Source organism: Chrysochloris asiatica, unplaced genomic scaffold (genome assembly GCF_000296735.1).
Source record: "Chrysochloris asiatica unplaced genomic scaffold, ChrAsi1.0 scaffold00136, whole genome shotgun sequence".
Lineage (NCBI taxonomy): Eukaryota > Metazoa > Chordata > Mammalia > Afrosoricida > Chrysochloridae > Chrysochloris > Chrysochloris asiatica.
In genome coordinates, this window is record NW_006408654.1 from 9,250,531 (window position 1) to 9,276,991 (window position 26,461).

Sequence of the window (26,461 nt, forward strand, 5' to 3'; positions counted from 1 at the left end):
GAACACGAAAGATAAAAGTAAACTCCGTGCATTAAATATCATAGACAAAAATGTACAGAATAGAAACTGAAATTCTCTATCTTCTTGGAGTCCTAGTATGACACTGCACGATAAACATGGACTACCAGCTACAATTATATGCATGGACCTCACCAGATGGAATACACAGAAATCAAATTGACTACATTTGTGGAAAGAGACGGTGGAAAAGGTCCACATCATCAGTGAAAACAAGGCCAGGGGCTGATTATGGAACAGACCATCAATTGCTTATATGCAAATTCAGACTGAGCTGAAGAAAATGAAAACAAGTCTAAATGAGCCAAAATATGATCTTGAATATATCCTACCTGAATTTAGAGATCATCTGAAGAACAGATTTGATACATTAAACACTAAAGACCGAAGGCCAGAATAGTTATGAGATGACATCAAGAACATCACACATGAAGAAAGCAAAAAGGCATTAAGAAGACAAGAAAGAAGGAAAAGGCCAAAATGGATGTCAGAAGAGACACTGAAAATTGCTCTCCAGTGCAGAGAAGCTAAAGCAAATGGAAAAAAACTGAGGAGGTACAAGAGTTGCACAGAAAATTTCAAAATCTAGCTTAAGAAGACAAAGTAAAATATTACAACAAAATGTACAAATATCTGTGAAGACATAAAATCAAATGGGAAGAACATGCTCAGCATTTCTCAAGCTGGGGGAACTGAAAAAAAAAAAAATTCAAGCCTCAATTATTTCATTATTGAAGGATTCTCTGGGTAAATTAATGAATGATGCAGAAAGCATCAAAAGAAAATGGAAGGAATACAGAGAGTCACTGTACCAAAAGGAAATGGTTGATGTTCAACCATTTCAAGAGGTAGCATATGATCAAGAACCAATGATACTGAAAGAAGAAGTCCAAGTTGTATTGAAGGAATTGGCGCACACACACACAAAAAACAAGACACCAGGAATTGATGGAATAAAAGATGAAATCTTTCAACAAAGTGGAGGCACTGAAGGCACTCACCCATCTATGCCAAGAAATTTGGAAAACAACTATCTGACCAACTGACCAGAAGAGATCCGTATTTGTGCCCATTCCAAAGAAAAGTGACCCAACAGAATGTGGATATCATCTGACAATATCTTTGATATCCCATGTGAGTAAAATTGTACTAAAGGTAATACAGAAATGGTTGCAAGCATACATTGACAGAGAACTTCCAGAGATTTAAGCCAGATTCAGAAGAGGCCATGGAACAAGGTATATCATTGCTGATGTCTGATGGATCTTGGCTGAAAGCAGAGAATACCAGAAAGTTGTTTACCTGTGCTTTGTTGACCACATAAAGGTTTTTGATTATGTGCATCATGACAAGCTATGGACAACATTGTGAAGTATGAGTATTACGGAACATTTAATTCTACTCATGAGTAATCTGTACATGGACCAAGAGGCAGTTGTTCGAACAGAACATGGAAACACTGAATAGTTTAAAATTATGAAAGGAGTGCAACAGGGTTATATCTTTCACCATAATTATTCAACCTGTATGATGAGCAAATAATCCAAGATGCTGGGTTATATGAAGAAAAATGTAGCTTCAAGATTGGAGGAAGATTCATTAACCTGCAATACACAGATGATACAACCTTGCTTGTTGAATGTGAAGATGACTTAAAATACTTACTGATGAAGATCAAAGAGCACAGCCTTCTCTCTATCGATTGCATCTCAATTTAAGAAACACAAAATCTTCACCACTGGACCAATAAACAACATTCTTATCAATGGAGAAAAGATTGAAGTTGTCAAGGACTTGATTCTTCTTGGATCAACTATCAACAATCATGGAAGTCAAGAAATCAAACCATGTATTGCACTAGGCAAATCTGCTGCACAAGAATTTGTTTGTTTGTTTGTTTTTTAAATGTTTTATTATGAATTATGTGATAGTTTACATGGGAAAATATTAGTTTTAAATTCATTCTATCGTATATCGTTTCATTGCCATGGCTACAATCCCCTCCATGCATCATCAACCAACCAAAGGGTATACCCTACAAGCCTGTCCCCAGTCATCAGCACACAGCCCTCTCCCTCTCTGGGTCTAAAGTCCCCAGCTGCTCCATCTCTCCACATCATAGTCTCCACCTCCATCTCTGGCATTGTACAAGACCTTTTTAAAATGTAGAAGAGCAAAGATGTCAACTTGAAGACTAAGGTGCGCCTGACCCAGGCCATGGTATTTTCAATAACCTCATATGTATGTGAAATATGGCCACTGAATAAGGAAGACTGTAGAAGAATTGATGCATTTGAGTTATGGTGTTGGAGGAGAATATTGAAAGTACCATGGACTGCCAAAACAACAAACAGATCTGTTTTGGAAAAAGTGCAGCCAGAGTGCTCCTTGGAGGCCAGGATGGCTAAATTTTGTCTCTCGTACTATGGACATATTGTCTAGAAGTGCCCAGTCTCTGGAGAAGTATATCATGTTTGGTAAGATGGAGGGTCAGAGAAAAAGAGGAAGACCCGCAGAGCGATGGATTGGCAAAGTGGCAGCATCAATGGGCTCAAGCATGGCAACAATAATGAGGTTGGCCCAGGACTGGGCAGTGTGTCGTTCTGTTGTGCATAGGGTTGCTATGAATCGGTACCTAACAACAACAACCAGCTACAAAGTCAGAAGTTCAAACCCACCAGCTACTCCTTGAAAACCTCTATACAGGGTCACTATGAGTCAAAAGCAACTTGACAGCACTTAATAACAACAACTATGCCTCGAAGAGGTACTAGTGTGGTGCTGTAGGATAAACACTGGTCTGCTAACATCAATGTCAGTCAAACTCATCACTTGCTCCTCAGAAGCTATGAGTCAGAATGACTCAATGGCACTTAACTGCAGTAACAACAAAAGCCAGAAAGATATCTTAGCATGTAGAATAGACTAGGTTAATAATATTCCAGTATCATTTTAGCAGATTCTTCCCAAATATCTGAGATCCTCTTCAAATATTTCTATTGTACTGAAACTCTGAACCAAATGCTACACTACTAATTAAAATGGGAAAAATTGTGTTGTACACATATTATGGATGATACTTTTCATTTCATAGGTCAAAAGACATACGCATTCACATTTTTTCTGGACTACAAAGAGCTCTGGTAGTGTAGTGGTTACAAGGTAGACTGCTAAATTCAAGGTCAGCAGTTCAAAACGACCAGCCTTTCCACAGGAAAAAGATGAGGCTTTCTGCTCCAGTAAACATTTATAATCCGAGAAATCCTGTGCAGGGTCACTATTAGTCAGAATCAACTCCATGGCACACCACCACCACCAAGACAAATGAAGCTCAGAGGATGAAATATAAAGTAGAAGATGACTTATACAGAAATCAAATCTAATACATTATTGTGATTTCTCTGATTGCTACTTCCATGAGCATTGTTAGTGGATCCAAGCAAAATGAAGTCTTTAATAACTTCAACCTTTTCTTCATTTAACATGCAGTCAAGGTATTTCCTAGTGACATTTCAAGAATATATGTTTTGCCACCATTAAGAGAAACAATGTGGTCAGTTTAATGTGCCTCTCTAATAAACATAGAAATAAAGTTTTTACAGCTAATTGTCAAAGTAAAGATGACAAATGAAAACAACAATGTAATCACTCTTGTCCTGTGAAATATGATTTTAAAAGGAATCAAATAAAGACATTCATATAAAAATGGATTATCTATTTAGCACTGTTTCTAAAAGGGATAAAAAAAATGGGTATAAAATGCACAGTTCTGTTATTTATTAACCTTTGTTTAAAATACTCTGTAAATTTTTTTAAAAGAAGAACAAAAAAGGTCAAATACTTAAGAGTTCCTACCATATATAAAATTCCCATCTACATACAAAAGCTAGCATTTTTTCCATCTCACAAAAATCTCATAGAAATTAAATATTTATTTAATGAATTATTGATCCGTAGACAATAACTGTATGAATAACAAAATGATCAATATATTTTTTAAAGTTCAGAGTATAAAGCCCAAGACTTTTTGTTTTTAAAATGAAAACTTCGTTGTAATGCTTTAACATTTGGCTTTTTATTTCTATTCAATTTTCACAGTTAATTAAAATATTTTTAAAGCAGTAGTTTTGAATGGAAACCTCCATCTCTTGAATTTCTCACCAGAAACACTAAGTCATCCAGTACTCCCTCTTAGCATCTGTTTTCTTAATACAAACTACAGACATTTATGCTGGCAGCTTTGGAAAGTGCAGAAAACTGTTAATGTAGTTATACAGTTAAATTGTTAGTCTGGGCAGTCCCAGCTTGTAGGTGGTAGTTCTTTTCTGAGCCTCCTTTCACAATATCAAAGGCTTTCCAAATATGATGTCATTTTCATTGGCAGGAAAGTTTTCCAGCCACATTCTTCTATCTTTAATTTAAAAAGCATGTACAACTGTTCAGGGTCGCAATAACACAAGCACTGTGGTTTTTACACATAAGATTAAAGTCCCTATTTTTATTGTACAACAAATTCATCTCAAAAATGGCTTGCTCTTCTGTGCAAAATATAGACTGTATAAAAATATTTAATTTCAGAATTATCTCATAAATATTATCTGATATTGGAAAGAAAATGATGAGCAATAAAATAAACATTTTAGGATTTACTACTTTTAATAAATAATCTACAAAAATAAAAAGCAAAGTTTCAAATAAAAAATCAGTTGTAATCTATAATCTGATTTATTCAATTGTATTAAAATAAGTATGAAAATAATTATGTAGAATAAATGCAGCAACATTTCAAATACAGTGTTAATTTTAAAAAGTCAGTTCCTACTCAGAGTAAAACTAGGACCAACAGAACAAAACACTGCCTAATCCTGTGCAAGTTCCCTATGCTTTATGCTGGAGCACATTGCTACTCCCACTGTGTCAATCCATCTCATTGAGGGTCTTTTGCTGACCTTTCACTTTACCAAGCAAAATATCCTTCTCCATTAGATCCTCCTGAAAATATGCCCAAAGTATGAGAGAGAAAGTCTCATGATACTGGCTTCTAAGGAGCAATTTGGCTGTACTTCTTTCAACACAGACTGGCTTGTTCTTTTGGCAGTCCATGATACTTTTAATATTCTTCTCCAACACCACAATTCAAATGCATCAGTTCTTCTACTGTCTTCCTTATTCACTGTCCAATTTTCACATGCATATGAGGCTACTGAAAAAACCATGACTTGAGGGTACATCTTAGTCCTCAAACTGATATATTTGCTCTTGAACACTTTAAAGAAGTGTTCTATAACATATTTGCCTAATGCAATACATTGCTTGATTTCTTGACAACCACTTCAATGAGGATTGTTTGTGGATCCAAGCAAAATGAAGTCTTTGATAAATTCAATCTTTTCTCCATGTAACGTGATATTATTTATTAGTCCATTTGTGAGGATTTTTGTTTTCTTTAGATTTGAGGTACAACCCATATTGGAGGCTACAGTCTTTGATTTTCATCAGTAAGAATTTAAGTCCTCTTTGCTTTAAGCAAGTTGTATCATCTGCACACAGCAGGTTACTAATGAGTCTTTCTCCAATCCTGATGCCACATTCTTCTTCATATAGTCCAGCTTCTCAGATTTGCTCAACATGCAGATTGAATGGACTTCTGGTGTGGCACTATGGAATATGCACTGGATTGTGAAACACAAGGTCAGCAGTTCAAACTCATCAGTTGTTCCTCAGAAACCCTGAAAAAGGCTGCTATGAGTTGAATTGACTTGAAGGCACTTAACAACAATGGCAATTCTCCAAATTAAATGTAACCTATGATCTCTTTTGATTTGATACAAGCAGTACAGATTTGTTATCTATAACTTTTGCAATCAGGAAAATTTTGAGAAAGCTCAAATAAATATATCTGAACCCCAAAAGCATTCAAAATCAAACAGATTATACAATTATGTTCTTTTCAACTTTAATTCATCAAACTTGGCACTTAATAAGGGCATGAAGAAGCTTTCTGCTCATTTAGTTATAGCCCAAACTTCACAGTGTTATTGACTTAGAAAATGGTGACTGATCAACCACAGGATCCCTTAATGCCCCAAATAATTCCTGTCCAGCAGGATATCTTGTGTGAGAAAATATGACTTACTCTCAATTATTTTTTACTAAATAAAACAGTAAAGTGAAATTTGTTACAGATAGGATGAAAAGTTATCAGTAAGGTTGAGAAAAAATCATCAGTTCAATGAATTTGAATGAAACCAGAAAATATTGTTTGACAGATGAAGTCACAAAATTGTTGGCACCAGAATAAAGCCTCTTACAGAAATTTTAAAAAACAAAACATATTCCACATATTGATACACAGTCTGCCTCCAAATAAGAGGAAGCCAAGTTAAAAGTCACACTTACTCACCTTGGTGGGTCCGTTTCCATTAATTGCCACGGGTAATGTTTCATAAAAACTATTCTTAGCTCTGGCTTTTCCATTTTCAAATTTTAAAACAACTTCATCTGGGTTTAAAAAAAAGAAAATGGGTTTCAGGAATTTAAAACTGGGTGTGTGCATGAATATTTTTGTATACAAATCTATATATCTCTATAACAAGGGGGCTTCAAAAAATTTGTGAAAAAAATCCATTATCTTTCATCTCCATTTTTCCATGAGCTTTTAGAAGCCACCTTATATTTATCTCTCTGTGTGTGTTTGTCATTGTATAGTTTATCATGCAAACAATATTCTCTGGGCTACAGAACACTTTTCAAAACTATCCCTCCTGGAAGTCAGCAGATACCCATGTATAAAATAAAGGGCAGCGCATCTCATTCCCTCCAGTCTGGCACCTCAAACTGACTGAAGGACTCAGCTACCGTAGTAGCTTATGGATAAAATCATCTTTGCAATCCTGCTTCCACCTCTTTATTATGTAATCCTGTGCTATGTAGGATAAACACTGGACTGTTAACCACAAGGTTGATGGTTCGAGCCCACCAGCTGATCCCTGGGAGAAAGATGAGGCTTTCTATTCCATAAAGATTTACAGCCTTGGAAACCCTAAACAGAGTCACTGAGTCAGAACTGACTTGATGGCAGTAACAAAAACTCTAACTATTAGTTGCTATAAAGTCGATTTTCATGCATTGTGACCTATCTGTCACAGAACTATAGGGCTTTAAAAATGGATTTTTCAGAAGAATACCAGATCTTTTCTCCCAATTGCCTCCGGGTAGACTCAAACTTCTAACCTTTTGGTTCGCAGCTACATGTGTTAATCATTTAAACCACTCAGAAACTCTTAGATGATTCTAAAACCAAAAACCACTGCCAGTTAGGCAGATTGCGACTCATACCCCTATAGAACAGAGTAGAAATGCTCCAAAATATTTTCAAGGCTGTAAATCTTTATGGAAGCAGGCTGCCTCATCTTTCTCCCTCAGTGGGTTTAAACCACTGACCTTTCGGATAGAAGCTGAGAGCTTAACCACTGAGCCACGAAGGCTTTTAATGTGATCATAGTGGTAGTGTTGGTTGTATGCTGTTGAGTCACTTGATTCCTGTTGTTGTTGTCAAGTGCTGTTGAGTCAGTTCCGACCCATAGCAAGCCTGTATAGGGTTTCCAAGGAGCAGCTGGTGAGCTTGAACTTTGTGGTTCAAACCGACTGTGCAGTCTAGCACATTAACCCATAGCACCACACCAGAACTCCAGTTGACTAAATGCTGTTGCTGCTGCTGTTATGTGCCGTGGAGTCGGTTCCAACTCAAAGTGACCATGTACAGGGTTTCCGAGGCTGTAAATCCTTACAGGAGCAGAAAGCCTCATCTTTCTCCCACGGAACAGCTGGTAGTTTTGAACTGCTCACCTTGTGGTTCGCAGCCCGGTTTGTAACCTCTAAGCTACATGAGTTCTGGTATGGCATTGTGAGTTAATGTACCAGACTGCAAAGCTGTTTGAACTGCAAGGTCGGCGGTTCAAGCTCACCAGTCACTCCTTGGAAACCCTATGCAGGGTTGCTATGGGTCAGAACCAACTCAATTACACTTAACAACAATAACATACAATTACCTAGACTGTAAATCTTTCCAGGAGCAGAAAGTCTCATTTTTCTCCTTTGGAGCAACTGGTGGATTCGAACTGCTGACATTGTAGTTAGCAGTCCTATGTGTAACTCACTATGCCACAAGACAAATTAAATTTGGACTCAATTTGTCCATCTGCAAAAGGGATTCCATGCCTACTTTACAGGTTTACTATGCAGAGTCGCTATGAGTCGGAACTGACTCCATGGCACATAATCAACAAATTAAGATAATAGAAATAATATGTATTATGAATAAAACACTGTACATCCTGATGAGATGTATAGTACAAACACTGCACTGCTAACTACAGCGTCAACAGTTCAAACCCACCAGCCTCTCTCTTAGAAACTCTATATGGGATAACTATAAGTCAGTACTGAGTTGGAACCTACTCCTCAGCATACCATAACAACCCGTCATATGCAAGCTTTCTACTATTGACCACAATTGATAGTATTTCTAGTAATTGAAAGACAGGCCTATGGCAATATTTAAGGAGTATCCAAGGTAAAGTGGAGAAGACGTAGTCCTTTGTTTCTGATCCTTTCCTCAAATTTCTTGAGCACTGCAGACCAAATGCATTACATTCTGAGAATCTTTTCACTGAACTGAAGCAATTTGAGGAAATGCATTCAGTTGTAATATATTTTAAATTTCTTAGTTCTGATGCTGTAAGATAAGCACTGGAATGCTAATTGTTAAGACTGTCAGTTCAAACCTATCTGTCATTCCTCAGAAACCCTATATAGGGTCACTGTGAGTCTGAACTGACTAGTCAGCACTTACCAAAAACAATATCTAATTATAAGGATTCCTGATGGCACTGTCAAATAAGCATTTGCCTGCAATTGACAAAGTCACAGGTTCAAATCCACCTTTAAACTTAATGGGAGAAAGATGAGGCTTTCTGCTTCCATAGAGATTACAGCCTCAGAAACCCTATTGAGCACCACTGAGTTGAAATTGACTCTCAGTGGCAGTGAGTGAGTGAGTAATAATGAATTGTTGTTAAGTGCCATCACGTTAGTTCTGACTCACAGTCCCTCTGTGTAGGGCTTCTTAGGAATGGGTGGTGAGTTTGAACCACAACCTCAAGCTAGTAGTCCAGTGCTTATCCTATAACACCACACCAGGACTTGATAATGAATAAATATATTTTAATTTTCAATTTATTGATTGATTTGCTTCAGTATAATTATAAAAATGTATATCTAGGAACACACACACACACATGCATGCACACATATGAGGAGGGCTTCAAAACGTTCATGGACAAATGGAGTAGAAAAATAGTGGAATTTTTCCACAAAGTTTTTCAAGCTCCTTTGTATACTCAGTCACCCACGCTCCTACTGTATGTGTACCTAGTTGTCAGCCATTGTATTTTAGCAGTCCAACACTCCTGAGTAAATCATAATATAAAGAACTTACATTGGAAAATGTATACTACTGAAGGGAAGTAAAAAAAATTTGTTACACATTCATAGAAACTTCTGTTTAAAACAATATCAAAATGTGTGAGTACTATTTCTCAACATATCCTCCATCTAGCCTTGGTGGCACCGTAGGTTAAGAGCTGGGCTGCTAACCTCACGGTCAATGGTCCAAACTCACCAGGTGCTCCACAGGAGAACGACAAGGCTGTCCGCTCCTATAAATATTTATAGTCTCAGAATCCCTAAGGGGCAGGTCTAGTCTGTCAGAGTTGCTATGAGATGGAATAAACCCCATGCCAGTGGGGCAGTGGAGAGGTCTGTACATTTACGAAGGCAGTGTTCCCATTTCTTTAACCTTTCCCCAAAGAATCCTGAGCCTGTCATTTAATACTATGTCAAAACAACAATTTTGGCATCCCTGAGGATCTCAAATTCTGTTCCATTTAAATGTTCTTTGAGTTTGAGAGACAAAAAGAAGCCTGAAGAGGCAAGATTAGCACTGTAGGGTGAATGGGGTAAGGTTTCCCAACAAAATTCTTGGAGGACAGCCATTACAACCCTTGAAAAAATGAAGTGCATTGTCATAATAGAAAAAAAGAACACAAAAACAGTTCTTAGCACAACTTCCTGGCTTTTTCTCACAAATTCAGTTTTCAATCATCTTTTAAAATCTCCGTAAGTCTCCTATGATCTTCCTGCATCTCTTGAGAAAATCTGTCTCCATTACCCCATCAGGATCCCAAAAAGCAGTCACCATAATAACATCTGAGCTGAATTTCACTGGCCCAGCAGAGTCCCTCAGAAGTCTCTGGTTTATTGTTGTTTTGTTTTTGTTGTTTAACTTTTTAGTATGCTATGGGAGGTTAACAGACAAATCATCAGTTGTACATGAAACAATTTTTAGACATTTTGTTTCATCTCATTGATTGCATCCCCTCATTGCAATATTGCTTATTCCACACTTCTTACAATTCCTTCAATTCTTCCTTCTTTCCTAATCCTCTGAACTTTGTCCTTGAGAAAATGCTGCCCATTCGATCTCAAATGGGTGATTACTCTAAGGTGTGCATATCTCAGTAGTGTTATGATTAGACCCTTATTTGAAGGCACCCAATAGAACTAAAAGGAGTTCTGGTAGCGCAGTGGTTACGAATCAGGCTGCTAACCTCAAGGTCGAAACTACCAGCTGTTCCGCTGGACAAAGATGAGGCTTTCTGCTCCCATAAAGATTTGCAGCCTCAGAAACCCTGTGCAGAGTCACTATGAGTCAGAGTCAACTCCACGGTACTTAACAAAAACAACAGAACTAAGACAAGTATATTACTAAGAGAACATGTCGAAGACACATGGTTAAACATGTATCATGGAATAAACCCATGTATGTATGAATGGGAATCCTAGTAGCAATGTTTTTTTTTATTTGCCTTCATATTCAGAATACTTCTATAGTTGCCAAGTGGTGAGCCACTAAATTCTAATTTACCTAAAGCCGAAGAACTGCCCTTTTTTTGTCCTGGACATGGAAAATGATTTAAACAGAAAGTATTAAACTGCTGGGGACAGCATACACAGACCCTGGGTTGATCAGTGGCAGCCCCATTAAACCACCTCTGAATATAATCAGTTTAACCCAGATGCTCTCCTTCCTCCTGAAAAGTATATAGGAATATGATAATTAAGAACAATGTAGCATTTTAGGTATAGATAAATGAAGCCCGGTGCCTGAGATCTTGCTCACAAACAAAAGTTTGCAAAGTGTACAGAGACAGCTTGGCTCCTTTCAGGAACCTTGTTTTATGTTAAGTATCCTTAAGAAACCGCACGTTACTGCTCTAGATCATTTAAGCCTAAAAATTAATATATGACAGCTTGATTGAACCTTTTTTCTGTAAAAATAAAAATGTTAGATTGTTAAGAAAAACTACGAAAATATCTTAAAAGTTGTTCCTGTGAATCATTATGTCCTGTTTTGAATGATTAATCCCATTTCAGTTCCGTATCCTGTCTTAATCACATCCTCCCTTTGTGAATTATATCCTTCCTTTGTAACAAATCCCTCCCTAAAAAAGAGAATAAAAGGCTGAGGTAGCGTGAATTCTGCATGCAATGCTGGGCAATGCTAGGCAATATGTTTGCAGATCTGTCTACCTGCCAGCTTGCATCAGATCTATGTGTCTGTCTTTTTTGTATATATTTCGTCTCTCTCTTTCTCTATCCCTTTCGCCGCCAGATCTCCCTTCTTTGTGACACTCACACTTCCTTGTCGAGGCTGGAACCCGACATAGGACCTCGACATTAAACTATCAAACTAAGCCTACAGCCAAATAACTTCAAAGGTGGCAATATCTACACTGTAAACTTTATAAAGTTTAGGAGTCCTGGTATGGCACTGTGGGTTAATGCGCTGGATAGCAAAGCCAGTTTGAACTGCAAGGTCAGTGGTTCAAGCTCACCAGCCACTCCTTGGAATCCGTACACAGGGTTGCTATGGGTTGGAGCCAACTCGAAAGCACTTAACAACAACAACAACAAACTTAAAATAGTCTAAAAATGGATATAAAAATGGGGAAACAGTTGTAAACACAGCATTCATTTGTATATGTAGTAACACATTATTCTGGAAACATACCTACAGCTCCATTTAAGGTCTGGAAAATTTTGCATTTGTGATCCAATGTGATGTTAATAGCTTCCTAAAAAACAAGAATATAGATAATATTGAAAACTAGTTCCAGAAATATTCTTCATGAAGAATAATTCTATAATTGGTTAAAGTGGAATGTACAAGGCATGAATATCATCCATCATGTTCTCCAATTATTTTCCCCTCTTCACCTTGTGGTTAGTTGTGACACGTGAGTTGTTAGCAGAAATGAGATTTGTTACTTCTCTCCTAAAGTATTTTGATGCCAGGGGGAGAGCGTAAGTGTGCTCTTTCCCACTGGCACAGCAACAAGTAAAGTTTGAGATGGATGGTCTATCAGCCACAACACAAAGCAGAAATCCCCTGTTGGACATGGAGCCAAAGGCAATCTCTGTTGTGTTAAATTGTTTAGACTGGGGTGTCTTACTGCACAATAATCTGTCTATCCTGACTGACACCACTGGTTAGTGATTAATCAATCTCATCATAAAAATTAATCAGCTTTACAAATACCATCATTTTCAATGTATAGCTTTGCCATAATGCCATTTGTTGTCAGCTACCATAGAGTCAGCCCTAACTCATGGAAACCAGACCGCATGCATTATGGGATCAGACACTGTAACTCATCGGGTTATCATCAGCTGATTGGCAACCTTAATTTCTAGTCTGTCTTTGTCTGCAAACTATGCTGAAGCACAGCATCACACGCACCTCCACTGACAGAAGGGTGATGGCTACATGTGAAGTGCACTGTCTGAGAATCAAACCCTTGCTTTCCCACATGGAAGGCAAGGATTCTACCACTGAGCCAACACAGGTCCTCCCTTGCCATAATATAATTATTGGTGTTGTCATTGTTAAGTGCCTTCAAGTTGGTTCTGACTCACAGTGACCCTGTCTAGGGTTTCCAAGGAGTAGTTGGTGGGTTTGAACCTTCAAATTTGTGGTTAACAGTCCTACAGTGTCACACCAGGTCTTCATAATAATATTCTCATTGCTTTTGTACGTCGATCAGAAAGAAACTTAAACAAGATTGATACCAATTCTTCAAAGAATGAACCCCAAAGCAAAGACAAATCTGATTCAGAGTTCTCTTATAGATGAAACACACTAACATATGACAAACATCATGTTGCATAGACTAGTACTCATGCCAAGAGCAGGTTTCTCCTCCCTGATGAAAGATCAAGTCCTCAGGCTTGCTGTGTGAAGCATGCAAGTGGTAAAGCAAAACACAGAGAGGAAGAAAAATAAACATTTTAAGAATGAAATGTCTTAAGTGTTAAGTGTATAATGAAAATATTTAGATGACAGAGAATTTTTCTGAAATACAGAAACAGCTATAGTTTCAGACTCATTACAATACGTACTTATTTTTAAAAAGCCTCGTATAGTTTCTAAAAAACAGTACCCACAAATATATCATTCAGTAAATTTTAGAAATGCATCCATTGTATAAACACTGTACATCTATGGAATATTAACTTATGTTAGGCAATATACTAAAAATAGTCATGAATGAAAAGGCTTTGCTTTATTTTCTCCAAAGTTTTATTAACAAATGAATCTCAGGAATGTTCCCTCTAGGGTCTATGGCAGACAACTGCTATCCCGAACATTCCCTGCTTTGGAAGCAGAACTTAAGAGTTTTAGTAGGCCATATAAAAATAAAGGACAAAATTGCCTTTGCATATTTTGTGTGGCCACACAATTAAGTTCTGTTCAAAGATAAATATGAGAAAGTGTTGGGTGAGACATCTAGAAACATTTCCTCAACTGAAATGGCCTCTTATTTAGTACTTTGTCTTTTAGCTACTTCGAATATGGATGTAATGGCTGGAACTCCAGCAGTGATTTTGAAGTTGCATTGAAAATGGGAACTATGGGTTAAAGGAACAACAGGAAAGACCTGTCCCTCTTTATATCATAAAGCCACCATAACATGCATGTGCTCCCTCTTCCACATTTTTTTTTTATGTGATAGAAGAAAAAATAAATGAGTGCATAAATAAAACTGTCTTATGTAAGTCAGTGTTATTCTAAGTTGTTCCATTTGCAGTATTATTTATAAAAGACATAAGGCTCTATCTACACCATAGCCTAACAGACTGTCAAAGCCTAACCTTTTTGTTGTTGTTGCATGCCATGGAGTCAATTCTGACTCACAGCAATCCTATATTGCAGAGCAGAACTTTTAAAAATATGTTTTTGACAAGCACACTTTCCAAATCACTTTTTCCATTGCCGTACTATCAATAATGCCCTTTGCTTCTGAGCATTGCACATTAACAAATCAGAACAAAGCAACCAAAACAATAAAACAAAAAGAAAAGGCAGGTCATTACTCACTCTCTTTAGTGGATCAATATAAATTTTTGTGTAAAAGAGCTGATCATCATCATTATCTTGGAGATTCCACTGTTGAACTATACGGTTAACAGATGGAGCATAGCCAATAAATCCTGCAACATGGCAGAGAGAGTATAGAATGTATTATTCAAAGGCCAAAACTCATATCTACTTGAATTCCATTGACCAGTTGCACAGATCAGTGATACGATGAGGGCTAATCCTTATGTTGTAGCTTCACAGACTACCATGAGAAATAACAGTTAAATCTGTAAGGAGGAAACCTGTCAGAGAAGGAAAACTCAAATCTTTCCACTAAAATGAGAGGCAGAAAAGTAGTAAGAGTGTGCCCTGTCAAGGACAGAAAACTTGGGCAACTAGGAAAAATAAAGCAGTGTCATCAAGTTCTGGCTCTCACAGGTTCACTGTATACACTGTTATCTTCTATACTATCGTACAGTGCCATACCAGGACTTCTTAATAATATACTCATTGCTTTTCCACGTTGATCAGAGAGAAACTTACACAAGGTATAATGGAGTGGGTTTTACTACAAATTATAAGGAAGAAAATAATTTTTTGAACACACAAAATCCCAAAATTAACTGGAACAAAGTAGTTTTGTCCATGTTTCCTAAGGAAAAGAGTTGCTAGGAAAACAACAGAGTAAGACAGAAAAAATTTTCTCTTGCCCTTCTTCAATGTTCTTTTTGGATCTGAAAAAGAAAGTCTCTGCTACAGTGGTTTTCCTGTCAATTCCAGAGATGCTAACACAATCAAAGAAATGTTGGATTTGTCACTAACTACAAATATCTCAAAGGCATTTTATACCTCAGACATTTCAGAGTTCTTTCCTTACTTGAGCTAGTCATTATTATGCCTGCTAAGCCATTCTCTGGCTAGGTTTTGTGTGTCACAGCCTTAAGAATGAAAATCTAAAATTGGATTGTTCCCTTTTGGCCTGAAAGCATAAGCATGCAATCTGCAATAACATTTGTCTACAAAAGACATAGACAACAGGATATTTTTCCTGTTTTCAGTCATCCTCTGTATTCCAGAAATGCCAAATTGCTATGTTTCATTGACACACAATACTTTTCAAAAGGAACCAACGTTCCTCTTGTGAATTGAAAGGAAACCTACTTTTTTTTTAACCCACAGTGTTAAAATTTCCTTGTAGGAATAAGAGAATTAATTAAAGTAAATAGGTCAAGCAATATTCTTGTTATCTTGAAAAAACAAGACAAAATAAAAAAACATGATAAAAATCAATCACTCGCTGTTCATTACTTTTGTTATTCTTGCTAAATGGAAAAATCCTAAAACCCTGTGAAATAATACAGTTTTTTAAAATTTCTGTGACCAATCTTTTGTGGTGGAAAATATATATAAACAAACATTTTCAAAAATACATATGACACATAACATTTTCCAATGGTTTACATTACTGATTATTTAAAATATATATTTATTGATCCGTCTCATAAATCCAAAACATCTTCAAATAAATGAAAAAGAAATCCCATCCATTTTCATAGCATATATGCTTCAAATCATATATATTTATGTATTAAAATGCCATATTGTCTCAGGCCAATAATGTTTCTAATGTTCTAAGTTTTCTTTGTAAGAAAAAAGGTTGTGTTTTTTTTTAATTAAAAAATACTCTCATATGTGCCATGGTGGCATAATATTGTAAAAGTAATTAATACAATTGAATTTTACAATTATAAATGGTTTAAATGAAAATTTTATGTTAGTTATATTTTATAACAATATAATAACAATTAAAAATAGATAACACCCACAATAATGACATATCATTTGAAGAACTATCACTGCATCATCCATGAAATCACATAAGCCTTTATTAAACATATTGTGATTTCTCTATTTATGCTACAGAGATCAAAAGGAAATTCAGTGATGGCCTTGTTAGATAACTTTCCCATTTTTTAAATAAAATCTTGCTAATCAAAGTGGTTCACACAAGCACTTGCTTGCTGGTTTTCTGTTATTTTCACAGTATTGTGACTCTGTCTGAAATTTAGACACCTGCGTGAATAAATTACTATCCAGACATATCTATAGATGAGATCTCAACATACATATCAAATCTTAGAAAAATTTTATAAGCATAAAATGAAACATCCAGCAGTCTAAAGTTAAATACTTCCTGTTTGTTAAAACAAAACAAAACAAAACAAAAAAGGTCTTAAATTTTCTGATTCAGAACAAGTTAAAAGATTGTTGTTGTTGTTGTTGTGAAGTGCTGTCGAGTCAGTTCTGACCCATAGCAAGCCTGTATAGGGTTTCCTGGAAACAGCTGGTGAGCTTGAACTGCCGACCTTGAAGTTCAAAAGGCTTTGCAGTCTGGCGCATTAACCCACAGCACCACACCAGGACTCCAATTAAAAGATTAGCTATGTGTTATTGAGTGCCTAGAGACAATGTGTGGCATTGTAGGATAAGCGCTGGACTGCTAACTGAAAGACCAGTTGTTTAAACCGACCAGCTGCTACTCAGAAACCCTATCTAGAGTCGCTGTGAGTTGGAACTGACTCCACAACACTTAACAACAACAACAACAGAGGCTATCGAGTGGAAGCAGTACATGCGGAGGACTCAAGATGGTAAGTCTGAGTGGGCGCCATCTGTGGGAGAAGTGTGAACAGCAAGAGAGCCAGAAATCCAACTTGAACAAACTGCTGAGGCAATGAGGACCAAGTGTTCAGCATGATAAACCCTAGGTTCTCACTCAAAAATGTAAGTAATATCCAAAGGTGGTATGTACACACACACACACTGCCAACTGCCAATGTCGAACCACAGTGACCCAACAGGAAAGAGTGGAATTGTTCCACGGGTTTCGGAAACTCTGAATACTTAAGGCAGCCTCACACAGAATGGGTAAAAATAAAGTGGCCAAGGGATCCTAAAAGGAATGGAGAGAAAAGGTAAGCTGAAAGTAGACAATGCATACTGGAGTTTAGAGTTTCAAAATATTTATGATGTGAATACCACTGTAGTATAAGCACTGGACTGCTAAGTATAAGCTCAGTGGTTCACATCCACCAGCAGGTTCTCAGAAACCCTACACAGGGTCACTATGAGTTGGAACTGACTGGACAAAACAACAACAATAAAATCCTAACTGAGAGAAACAAGAAAAAGTTGACTGTGTTTAAGTGATTCCAATTCATGGTGACCCCACATGTATATGAGAACTGTGCTCTATAGGGATTTCAAATGGCTAAATCTGGGGAGTATATCACTAGGCCATTCTTTCTCTCCCCAGGTACCTCTGTATGGATTTGAACCACTGTTCTTTGCTTTGCAGTGTATCACATTAACCATTTTGTACCTTCCATGGTTCCTGTTCAGGAAAATAACATAAATTCTGGCAGCATTGGTTTCTTTCTTCACTTATAATGTGGAAATAATAATAATGCGTTGTTAGGAGCATCAAATGGCATAATATATGACAAAATGGATTGTCAACTATAAAATGCCCTCTGGATACTATTCATCCACAGTAATAATAATAATAACAGCAAAGTTGTTGATTCAAACCCACCAGCCATCCTTAGAAACCCTGCACAGGGTTGCTATGAGTCAGCATTGTCTCGACAGTACGTAACAAAAGCACCAATAATAACTTAAAGGTTATTTAATACCTCACATCTACAGGTGCCACAGCAACCAAAAACAAAAGAAAAGGAAGAAAAGAAAGGCTGTTTTATCAATATTGATAATTTACTATGACTTATGTTGCACTTTTTCTGCCAGTTTCTTACCCACCTCCTGAATTCAGGTAGCGTTTCCCAATGTGCACAATGGGATACTTGTCTGCTATTCTTTTATCTGGCCATAGAATTCCATCAGCTGCAAAGACAACTTTGTGGTTTAACTTCTGGAATTTCTTTAAAACTTCTTCTGGACCACCAGCAAATATGACATCAAAGCTGTTAAGAGGGGGAAAAGGGAAGTTTTAAAATACTCATTGGAATTCAGGTATTTAAATCAAGTAAAGAAAAGGTCTCTAATAAGAGTCAGAGTTTAGAATTTGACATAGAATTACAACTAATCTTAGCCAAAAGGATGAGATGTGCTCCAACAAATGATTAATGCAAATAATCATTAATGCAAATAACCAAATAAGGTTTCCACAACTTAAGATACAAGGATTTCAGTAAATTATCAGTATTTGTATTACCTTGGTCAATAAAGTCCAATGAAATTACAGATTTTTAGTGGTAGTCTTAATAATTTTTCTGAAGTCACTTATTACCCAAATCAAAATTTTAAAACAGTGTTAAAATGCTAAAACGTCAGTTACTTACTATATAACAAAGTAATGTAGCCATAGTAAGTGACAAAAGCTGCCATTGTAACTGCCCAATGTTTCAAGTCAATTTGCATCTAACATAATTTCTGAAGAAGTCATTATCTTTGACAAAATGTGTTCAACTACTAAATGTGTTCAATATATTTTAAATCTGTGAACCATTACTCTGAAATCCCAAAGTAAATGTGCTCAGACAAGCACATCTTTATAATAGAATATATTTGAAAAAACTTATAAAAATTGACACTATAATGCAATGTCTACCATTTCATTATTCCTTTCTGGAGATTTTGTTCCTCATGGTGCATTCATAGAATCATAATGATTGAACCAACTATGAAGTGTAACAGCCACTACCTAACATATTTCCAACCTTTACTAAGTTCCTTATTCATTGTAAGAAGCCCTGATCATGCAATGATTAAGCGCTCAGCTACCAACCGAAAGTTTGGAGGCTTGAAGCCACCAGCAATGCCATGGGAGAAAAGCCTCATAATCTGCTTCTGTCAAAATCACAACCTAGAAAACCCTATGGGGCAGTTGTGCAGTCATACAGATTCTCAATGAGTTGAAAATCCATTGGACAGCACCAAAAAATAACAATATTCATTATAACCAGAAATTATTTTGCATGTTTTGCACATCAGTGCAATTCAAGGTCTGAGTTTTCCAAAGATGACAGTTTAGTGGCTTAATATCCCAGGGTGGCAAACTGATGCTTTCAAGAGCATCAATATTCCACCAGATCTTCCAGCATCTGCCAAGAGTCCAGATGTTCTGTTGAGCTGTCTGACCTCGGGAGTACAGAGGCTGTGCTACACACCTTGCTCTGAGGCCTACCTCTCAAGGAACTTGTTACTGTGCTAGTAAGGTCTCAGGCAAGATTCAGTAACATTTTACACATGAATTATTTCATCAAAAGAATATACTAGTTCTCATTTGGGGTTAAGCCTTGGATTGCTAATCACAGGTTGGAAATTACCAGCCACTCCATGGGAGAAAGGTGAGGCAGTTTGCTCTCATATACTCTTAGAATCTTGCTCTCTTATAATCTGTTATATTTCTAATCCTTAAAATGAAGCTTTTAAATACATCTTTTTTAAGCTTCTTATTATGATTGGGTGAAAATGTACAGAGCAAATTAGTTTTCCTTTTAACAGTATGTACACATCATGAGTCATAGCATTGACTGCACTTCCCAGACTGTAACGGCACTTGGCCTACATTCTGTGTGTATCATTTCCATTTGTACTTCTTTCCTGTCCACTCCATCCTTTCTATCCCAGGACAATGCTGCCCTTAGATCTCATATATTTGATGACTGAAAAGAGTGTGTGCCTTCCTGGTGTTAATTGTTCACCTTATAGGCCTGTCTAGGAGCACGGTGGCTCCATCTGATAAGCGCTGTACTTCAAATCACAAGGCCTTCAGTTTGAGCCCATCAACCACTCCAAAGGATAAAGATGTGGGTTTCTGCTCCCTCAAATATTTAAATCCCCAGAAACCCCAGCCAAGGTCATTATGAACTGACTCGACAGCACTGAACAATAAATAGGCCTGTCTATTGTTTACTTGAAAAGTCAGTTTCACTGACAAGGTCAGCAGTTCAAGCTTACCAGCTGCTCTTTGGTAACCCTATACAGGGTCACTACAGGTTGGAACTGACGCAACAACACTTAACAACAACATTGTTTGCCTGGTGTAGCACTGTGGGTCAATGTGCGTGACAGAAAAGTCAGTTTGAGTAGGCAGTTCAAACTTATGAGTCACTCCTCAGAAACCCTATACAGGGTCACTATGGGTCAGAACCGACTCAATGGCACTGAATAAAAACAACATAGTTTGTCTGTAAGTTGAATCACGAGGGTAAAGAAAAAAATTTATTAAGTGGAGACTTGTTGCTGTTGTTGTCAGGTGCCAACTCATAGCGACCCCATGCACAGCAGAACAAAACAATGTCCGGTCCTGGGCCAACCTCACTACCGCTGCCACACTTGACGCCATCAATGATGCCACTTAGCCGATCCATCTCATTGGGGGTCTTCCTCTTTTTCTCTGAGCCTCCATCTTACCCAGCATGACATCCTTCTCCAGCGACTGTTCCCTCCTGACAATATGTCCAAAGTATCAGAGATGAAGCTTAGCCATCCTGGCCTCCAAGGAGCACTCTGGCTGCACTTCTTCCAAAACAGATCTGTTGGTTCTTTTGGCAGTCCATGACACTTTTAGTATTCTCCTCCAACACCACAACTCAAAGGCATCAATTCTCCTATGGTCTTCCTTATTCACTGTCCAGCTGTTGCATCCATATGAGGTTATTGAAAATACTATGGCTTGGGTCAGGAGCACCTTATCCTCAAGCTGACATCTCTGCTCTTCAACACTTTAAAAAGTTCCTGTGCAGCAGATTTGCCTAATGCTATACATTGTCTGATCTCTTGACTACTGCTTCCACGAGTGTTGATAGTTGATCCAAGAAGAATGAAGTCCTTGACAACTTCAATCTTTCCTCCATTGATAAGAATGTTGCTTATTGGTCCAGTGGTGAGGATTTTTGTTTTCCTGACATTGAGATACAACCCATACCGAAGGCTGTGCTCTTTGATCTTCATCAGTAAATGTTTCAAGTCCTTTTTATTTTCGGCAAGCAAGGTTGTATCATCTGCATATCGCAGACTGTTAATGAGTCTTCCTCTAATCCTGACGCCACAATTTTCTGCATAGAACCCAGCTTCTCGTATTATTTGCTCAGCATACAGGTTGAATAAGTATGGTGAAAGAATACAACCCTGTCTCACACCTTTCCCAATTTTAAAACATTCAGTGCTCCCATGCTCTGTTTGAACAACTGCTTCTTGGTCCAGGTACAGATTTCTCAGAAGTACAATGAAGAGTTCTGGAGGCTTGGGCCACACTAAATCAGACATTTTGCAGGTAGCATCAAATATCCAAGTTATAAATGCAGATATGGAAAGAGGATGTTTTCCTGTTTTGAATCCCTACAGAATGGCACACTATATATGCAGTACATCTCAAACTATTAACCAAATCAATAGTTTGAAACAGACGAATTGGGGCAAGTTTTAATTTTATAATTTATTGTTTTATAAACAAACTTTACCTTTGTAGCAAAAAAAAAAGCAATTATTTTAAGGAAAAATATCTTCACATAATTCAATTAAGAATTTAAATTTAAATGAATATTTAAGGTTCCTGAAACTTTTCTCATTTAGGCCAGTGGCTCCTTTATTTCTTTGTTTAAGCATTTCAGAGAAGTTATTTGAAGAGCTTTACAGTTTCTCAAAGGGCAAGAAAGCTTTTCCACTCAAAGTTATTTTGGCCACACAAACTCAGTTTAATTTTAAAAAAATAAAAGCACAAAGGTCATAAAAATATTTCTTGCAGGAAACCAACCCATTTAAATAGCACAATAAAATAAAAGTTTCCACATTGAACCCTAGAGAATATTTTTGGATCCTGCAAAAACCATAAGGTTCCACCATTATGTGGTCACATTCAGTTCTCCCCCAGATATACCAGTGTTGTATCTCCAACAGGTCATTAAGAGTTTTATAAGTGTTTATCCTCTTTGTTCCCTCTTTCTATGGTACAATCAACCCCAACTCAAAATCTTTAATTCAGCTTTGATATCTCCCTTGTCATGGTCTTTTTTATGACTTTTTTTTTGCCAAATGCTATTGATTACATCTTCTTAATTTGCTTTGCAGAGTCCCTAGATGGCACAAACCATTAAGCACACATCACCTAGTCAATATGTCAGCGGTCTAAACATATCCAGGAGGTGCCTTGGAAGACAGACCTGGTGATTTGCTTCTTAAAAGTCACAGCATCCAAAATGCTATGGAACATAGGGAGTTAACATGAGTAAGAATTGATTCAGCGGCAACTAAGACCAACAACAATCTGTTTTGGCATCAGAAGGACTTGACCTCGATTAATTGAATAACCCTAGAGATGTCCCCATTATCCATCACCTCCCTAATTCTAATTAGGATTCTAATAAACTCTCCTGAAAATCACTCTTTGTGAAGCTCTGAACTAGATCAGTGGTTCTCAACTACAGTCTATAGCAGGAGTTGGCAAATACTACCTAGGCCTTTAAACATTTTAGGTTTTAAAAGTCATACAGTCTCTGTCATAATGATTAATTCTGCCACTGTAGTGAAAAAGCAGTAGTCTTCGAAAATCTGTAAACAAATGAGAATAGCTATGTTTAGTGAGCATAAGTTTTAAAGTATTCACAAAGCAGGCAGCAATCCAGGCAATAGTTTACTGGCCCCTGGCCTAAAGAATAAAATCGAAATGAGTTAACCTCCTATTAACAAGGTTTATAAGCCCTGTGCTGCCACAACACTGAATTACTTCATCTCCCATTTGTGTCATTATTCAGTTTCTCCTCTTCTTATATCTTTTGCTAATTGTGCCAAACCCATTAAACTTCAAGGCCCATACCACAGGCACTTTGTCTGTGTGTCTTTCCTTGATCACCACATAACATAACTCCATAATTCCACCCATTGTCTCTCCCTCTCACAGGTTTTCTTTCTTTTTTTTTTTTTTTTTTTTTTTGCTGCCCTTCAATTTAGGTATGTCAATCTCTCATTCTGTTCCTCCTTCATATGCCAGGTCTATGACTTTATTCATCTGTATAGTCCACAGCTTTGTATTATGAAGAGTCGATAAATATGTGTTGAACAAGAGATGGAAAAAAATGAATTATCCCAAGTCCAAACAAGAAGCAAAGCTACTGAGCTGCCAGAAAATAAAATGACAGAAGTTTCCCCTAAACATGTTTCCAATTATATACTTTATTTATCATCACTACCATAAACTTAAGTTACAAACAATAATCATCCAAACTATTATAGGCTATTGTCTAAGAGTTTATATAAAGTCTAACAAAACTGAAACAGAGTAATAGTAACACACTTTATATTTCAGTCTTTTGTCACCTGTTCAATGAGGGAGTCCCCGAGTAATGTAAACAGTGACTGCACTCAATTGCTAATCAAAAGGTTAGAGATTCAAATCCACACAGAGGCGCCTCAAAAGAAAGGCCTAGCAATGTAGTTTTGAAAAATCAGCCATCAAAAACCCTATGGAATGCCCATCAACTGAAGAATGGATAAACAAACTGTGGTACATACGCACAATGGAATATTATGCTACCTTGAAGAATAACAAGGAAGCTGCAAACCACCAGTTAACCTGGATGAACCTTGAGGCATTATGTTCAGTGGAATTAGTCAGTCACAAAAAGAGAAATACTGCATAGGACCACTACTGTAAAAGAACTAAGAAAAAGAACCCATACTAAAGGGGGGTGGGGGGATTCTTTGCTGATTGCTGGGATGTTGGGGGTGGGGTGAGGGGAGGGATGGAAAGGTAGAGAACAGGGCAGGGAATAGACACAGGATAGTTAGGGTGCTGGGGAGGGGGGCAATACACAAAAGGGGAGAGGGGAATGGAAGAACAAAGCAGAGGGGAGAACAAGTAGGCAGGTTTGCATGGGCTAAGTGGGACAGAAGTAAATAATAATGTATACACAACCTTGGAACAACAGGGTGAGGGGGTATGCAGATTCAGACATGGTTGGAATAGGGATAAAGGGGGAAATAATGTTAAGATGTTTGGCTATCTACTGAATCTTGCCATTCCTTCCATTACATTATAAAATAGACACTGGAAGGGGAGAGAAAGGAAAAGCCAGAAATATCACCATAGAACGCTTGAAAGTCCATCTTCTGCCTATAACTGATTGGAATACCTAAAATGGGGATACAAAATGCGGAGCCTCCGCATTACATAAGACTATAGGTGGAATACTGAACAGCATCCGGAATCTTCAGAGGTGGGAAATTTCCCTCTGAGAGGATTGGCAGACCAGCCTGGAGTGGCTAAAAGAGCAGAAGATACCTCTTGAAAGACTAACAGGAAAAACACAAAATAGAGGCAGACTGACCAAGAACAAACAAGTTGCCCACCCAGGAGACATCAAGGCAAGGGGTCGGGTCCCCTCAGAGTAAACCCCCTTCCAAGACTAAGACTCAATGGGAATACACACTCTGATGGGTGACCACGTTTGCCACCGACAAGGGGAAATGAGGGAAAAATAGCTATAAGGCTGAGAGCTAAACCTTACAATGGTCAATAGACTCCTGTGAACCCAGGTGGAGACCTGGTTGGCCAGCAGTGTGGCAAGACCTGGAGACCCTTGGGCCCAGAGTCAGTGACATAGCCATGGAGGACTGGAGTAGAGGGTAAAGTGTCCAGTGGATAAGAAGAGAGGGCACATCCACAAGAGCAAACCACACTTGCAGATAATACCCATTTGATCTAGCTTCAATGACTGAGTGATCAGAGCTCAACTAGAAGAAGAAAAAAAAAAAAAAGAGTAACCTAATACAATTAGATGAACTTGACCTACACCTATGGACGCAGTAGCTCAAAAGAGGGAACAAATCTTTGCAGCAGGGATCATTCCCACCCCTTCCACACACAGAGTAGACAGGGATGGGAAACTTGGACATTGGCTATCTAAAATGGGGGGCGGGGGGCTACAAAGGCAAGAAGCGACTGGCTTACAAGCTTTCAAGAGGGAACCTAGATCCAGAGGGCATGGAGGAAGGTAGAATCTCCACTGAGTAGTATCCAAGCTGTCTAGGCAGGACTTGATTAAAGGAAATGTGGATAGGTCTCTTGTGATGCAAGGGTGAATAATTGTTACCAGGACTGATTGTGAAGGTTGTAAATGTAAAAGTAGGCATTTTGTGGCAAGGAGGGAAGTGATAGACTTTGCAGGCTGGGAGTGGAGGTCCCTGGAACCATGAAGGGAGAAGAGCGGAGAGCAGAACCCTACCCAGAGAGGCAGTGATCCCCAAGATGGAGGCAGAGATGATGACATGGAGAGATGGAGCAGCTGGGGACTCAGGAGCTAGGGAGGGAAAGGAGCTGTGTGCTGATGATGGGGGGCAGGGGGGAAGTGCAGGCTTATAGAATGTACCCTTTCGTTGATTGGTGATGCTTGGAGAGGACTGTAACCATGGCAATAAAATAATATACGATAAGATGAATGTAAAACTAATGCTCTCCCATGTAAACTGTAACATAATTCACAATAAAACATTAAAAAAAAAAAACAAAAAAAAAAAACCCTATGGAGCACAGTTCTACTGTGATAAACATGGGGCTGCCTTGAATTGAAATTGACTTGATAGCAACTAGATGGACTGCCCTCATCTCAAAATATGTCTATATTTTCAAACTGAATTTACACCACAAATCAGTACTATGAAAATTCAGACTCGCACACTAACATCCCCCATGAACCCACCCCCCACCCCAAAAAAACTAAATTGACAAGGTCCATTCAGTCTAACTTGCTGAATAAATTACAAGAAAATCCCAGTGGAGACTGAGTACATTTATTTGGAATAGTAAAGAGAAGGAAAGGAACTTAATTGTTAAAGAGTATGCATGGTGTTAAAGCTGAGAGCATGGTGACTCTGTAGGATAAGCACTGGACTATGAAACACAAGATCTGTGCTTTGAGACCACCAGCTGCTCTGCAGGAG

General features: G+C 37.8%; 1 protein-coding gene across 2 annotated transcripts in view; it reads right to left on the reverse strand.

Annotated features, from left to right (window-relative positions):
* PLOD2 (procollagen-lysine, 2-oxoglutarate 5-dioxygenase 2) overlaps window positions 1-26,461 on the reverse strand; it is a 113,090-nt gene that overhangs the window by 30,985 nt on the left and 55,644 nt on the right. For both annotated transcript variants that reach the window (XM_006869865.1, XM_006869864.1), the window contains exons 4-7: window positions 18,320-18,483; window positions 14,519-14,631; window positions 12,152-12,215; window positions 6,422-6,519 (exon numbers count right to left, since the gene is read on the reverse strand). In XM_006869865.1, the coding sequence (XP_006869927.1) occupies window positions 6,422-6,519; window positions 12,152-12,215; window positions 14,519-14,631; window positions 18,320-18,483 (439 nt within the window). The remainder of the gene's footprint in view (window positions 1-6,421; window positions 6,520-12,151; window positions 12,216-14,518; window positions 14,632-18,319; window positions 18,484-26,461) is intronic.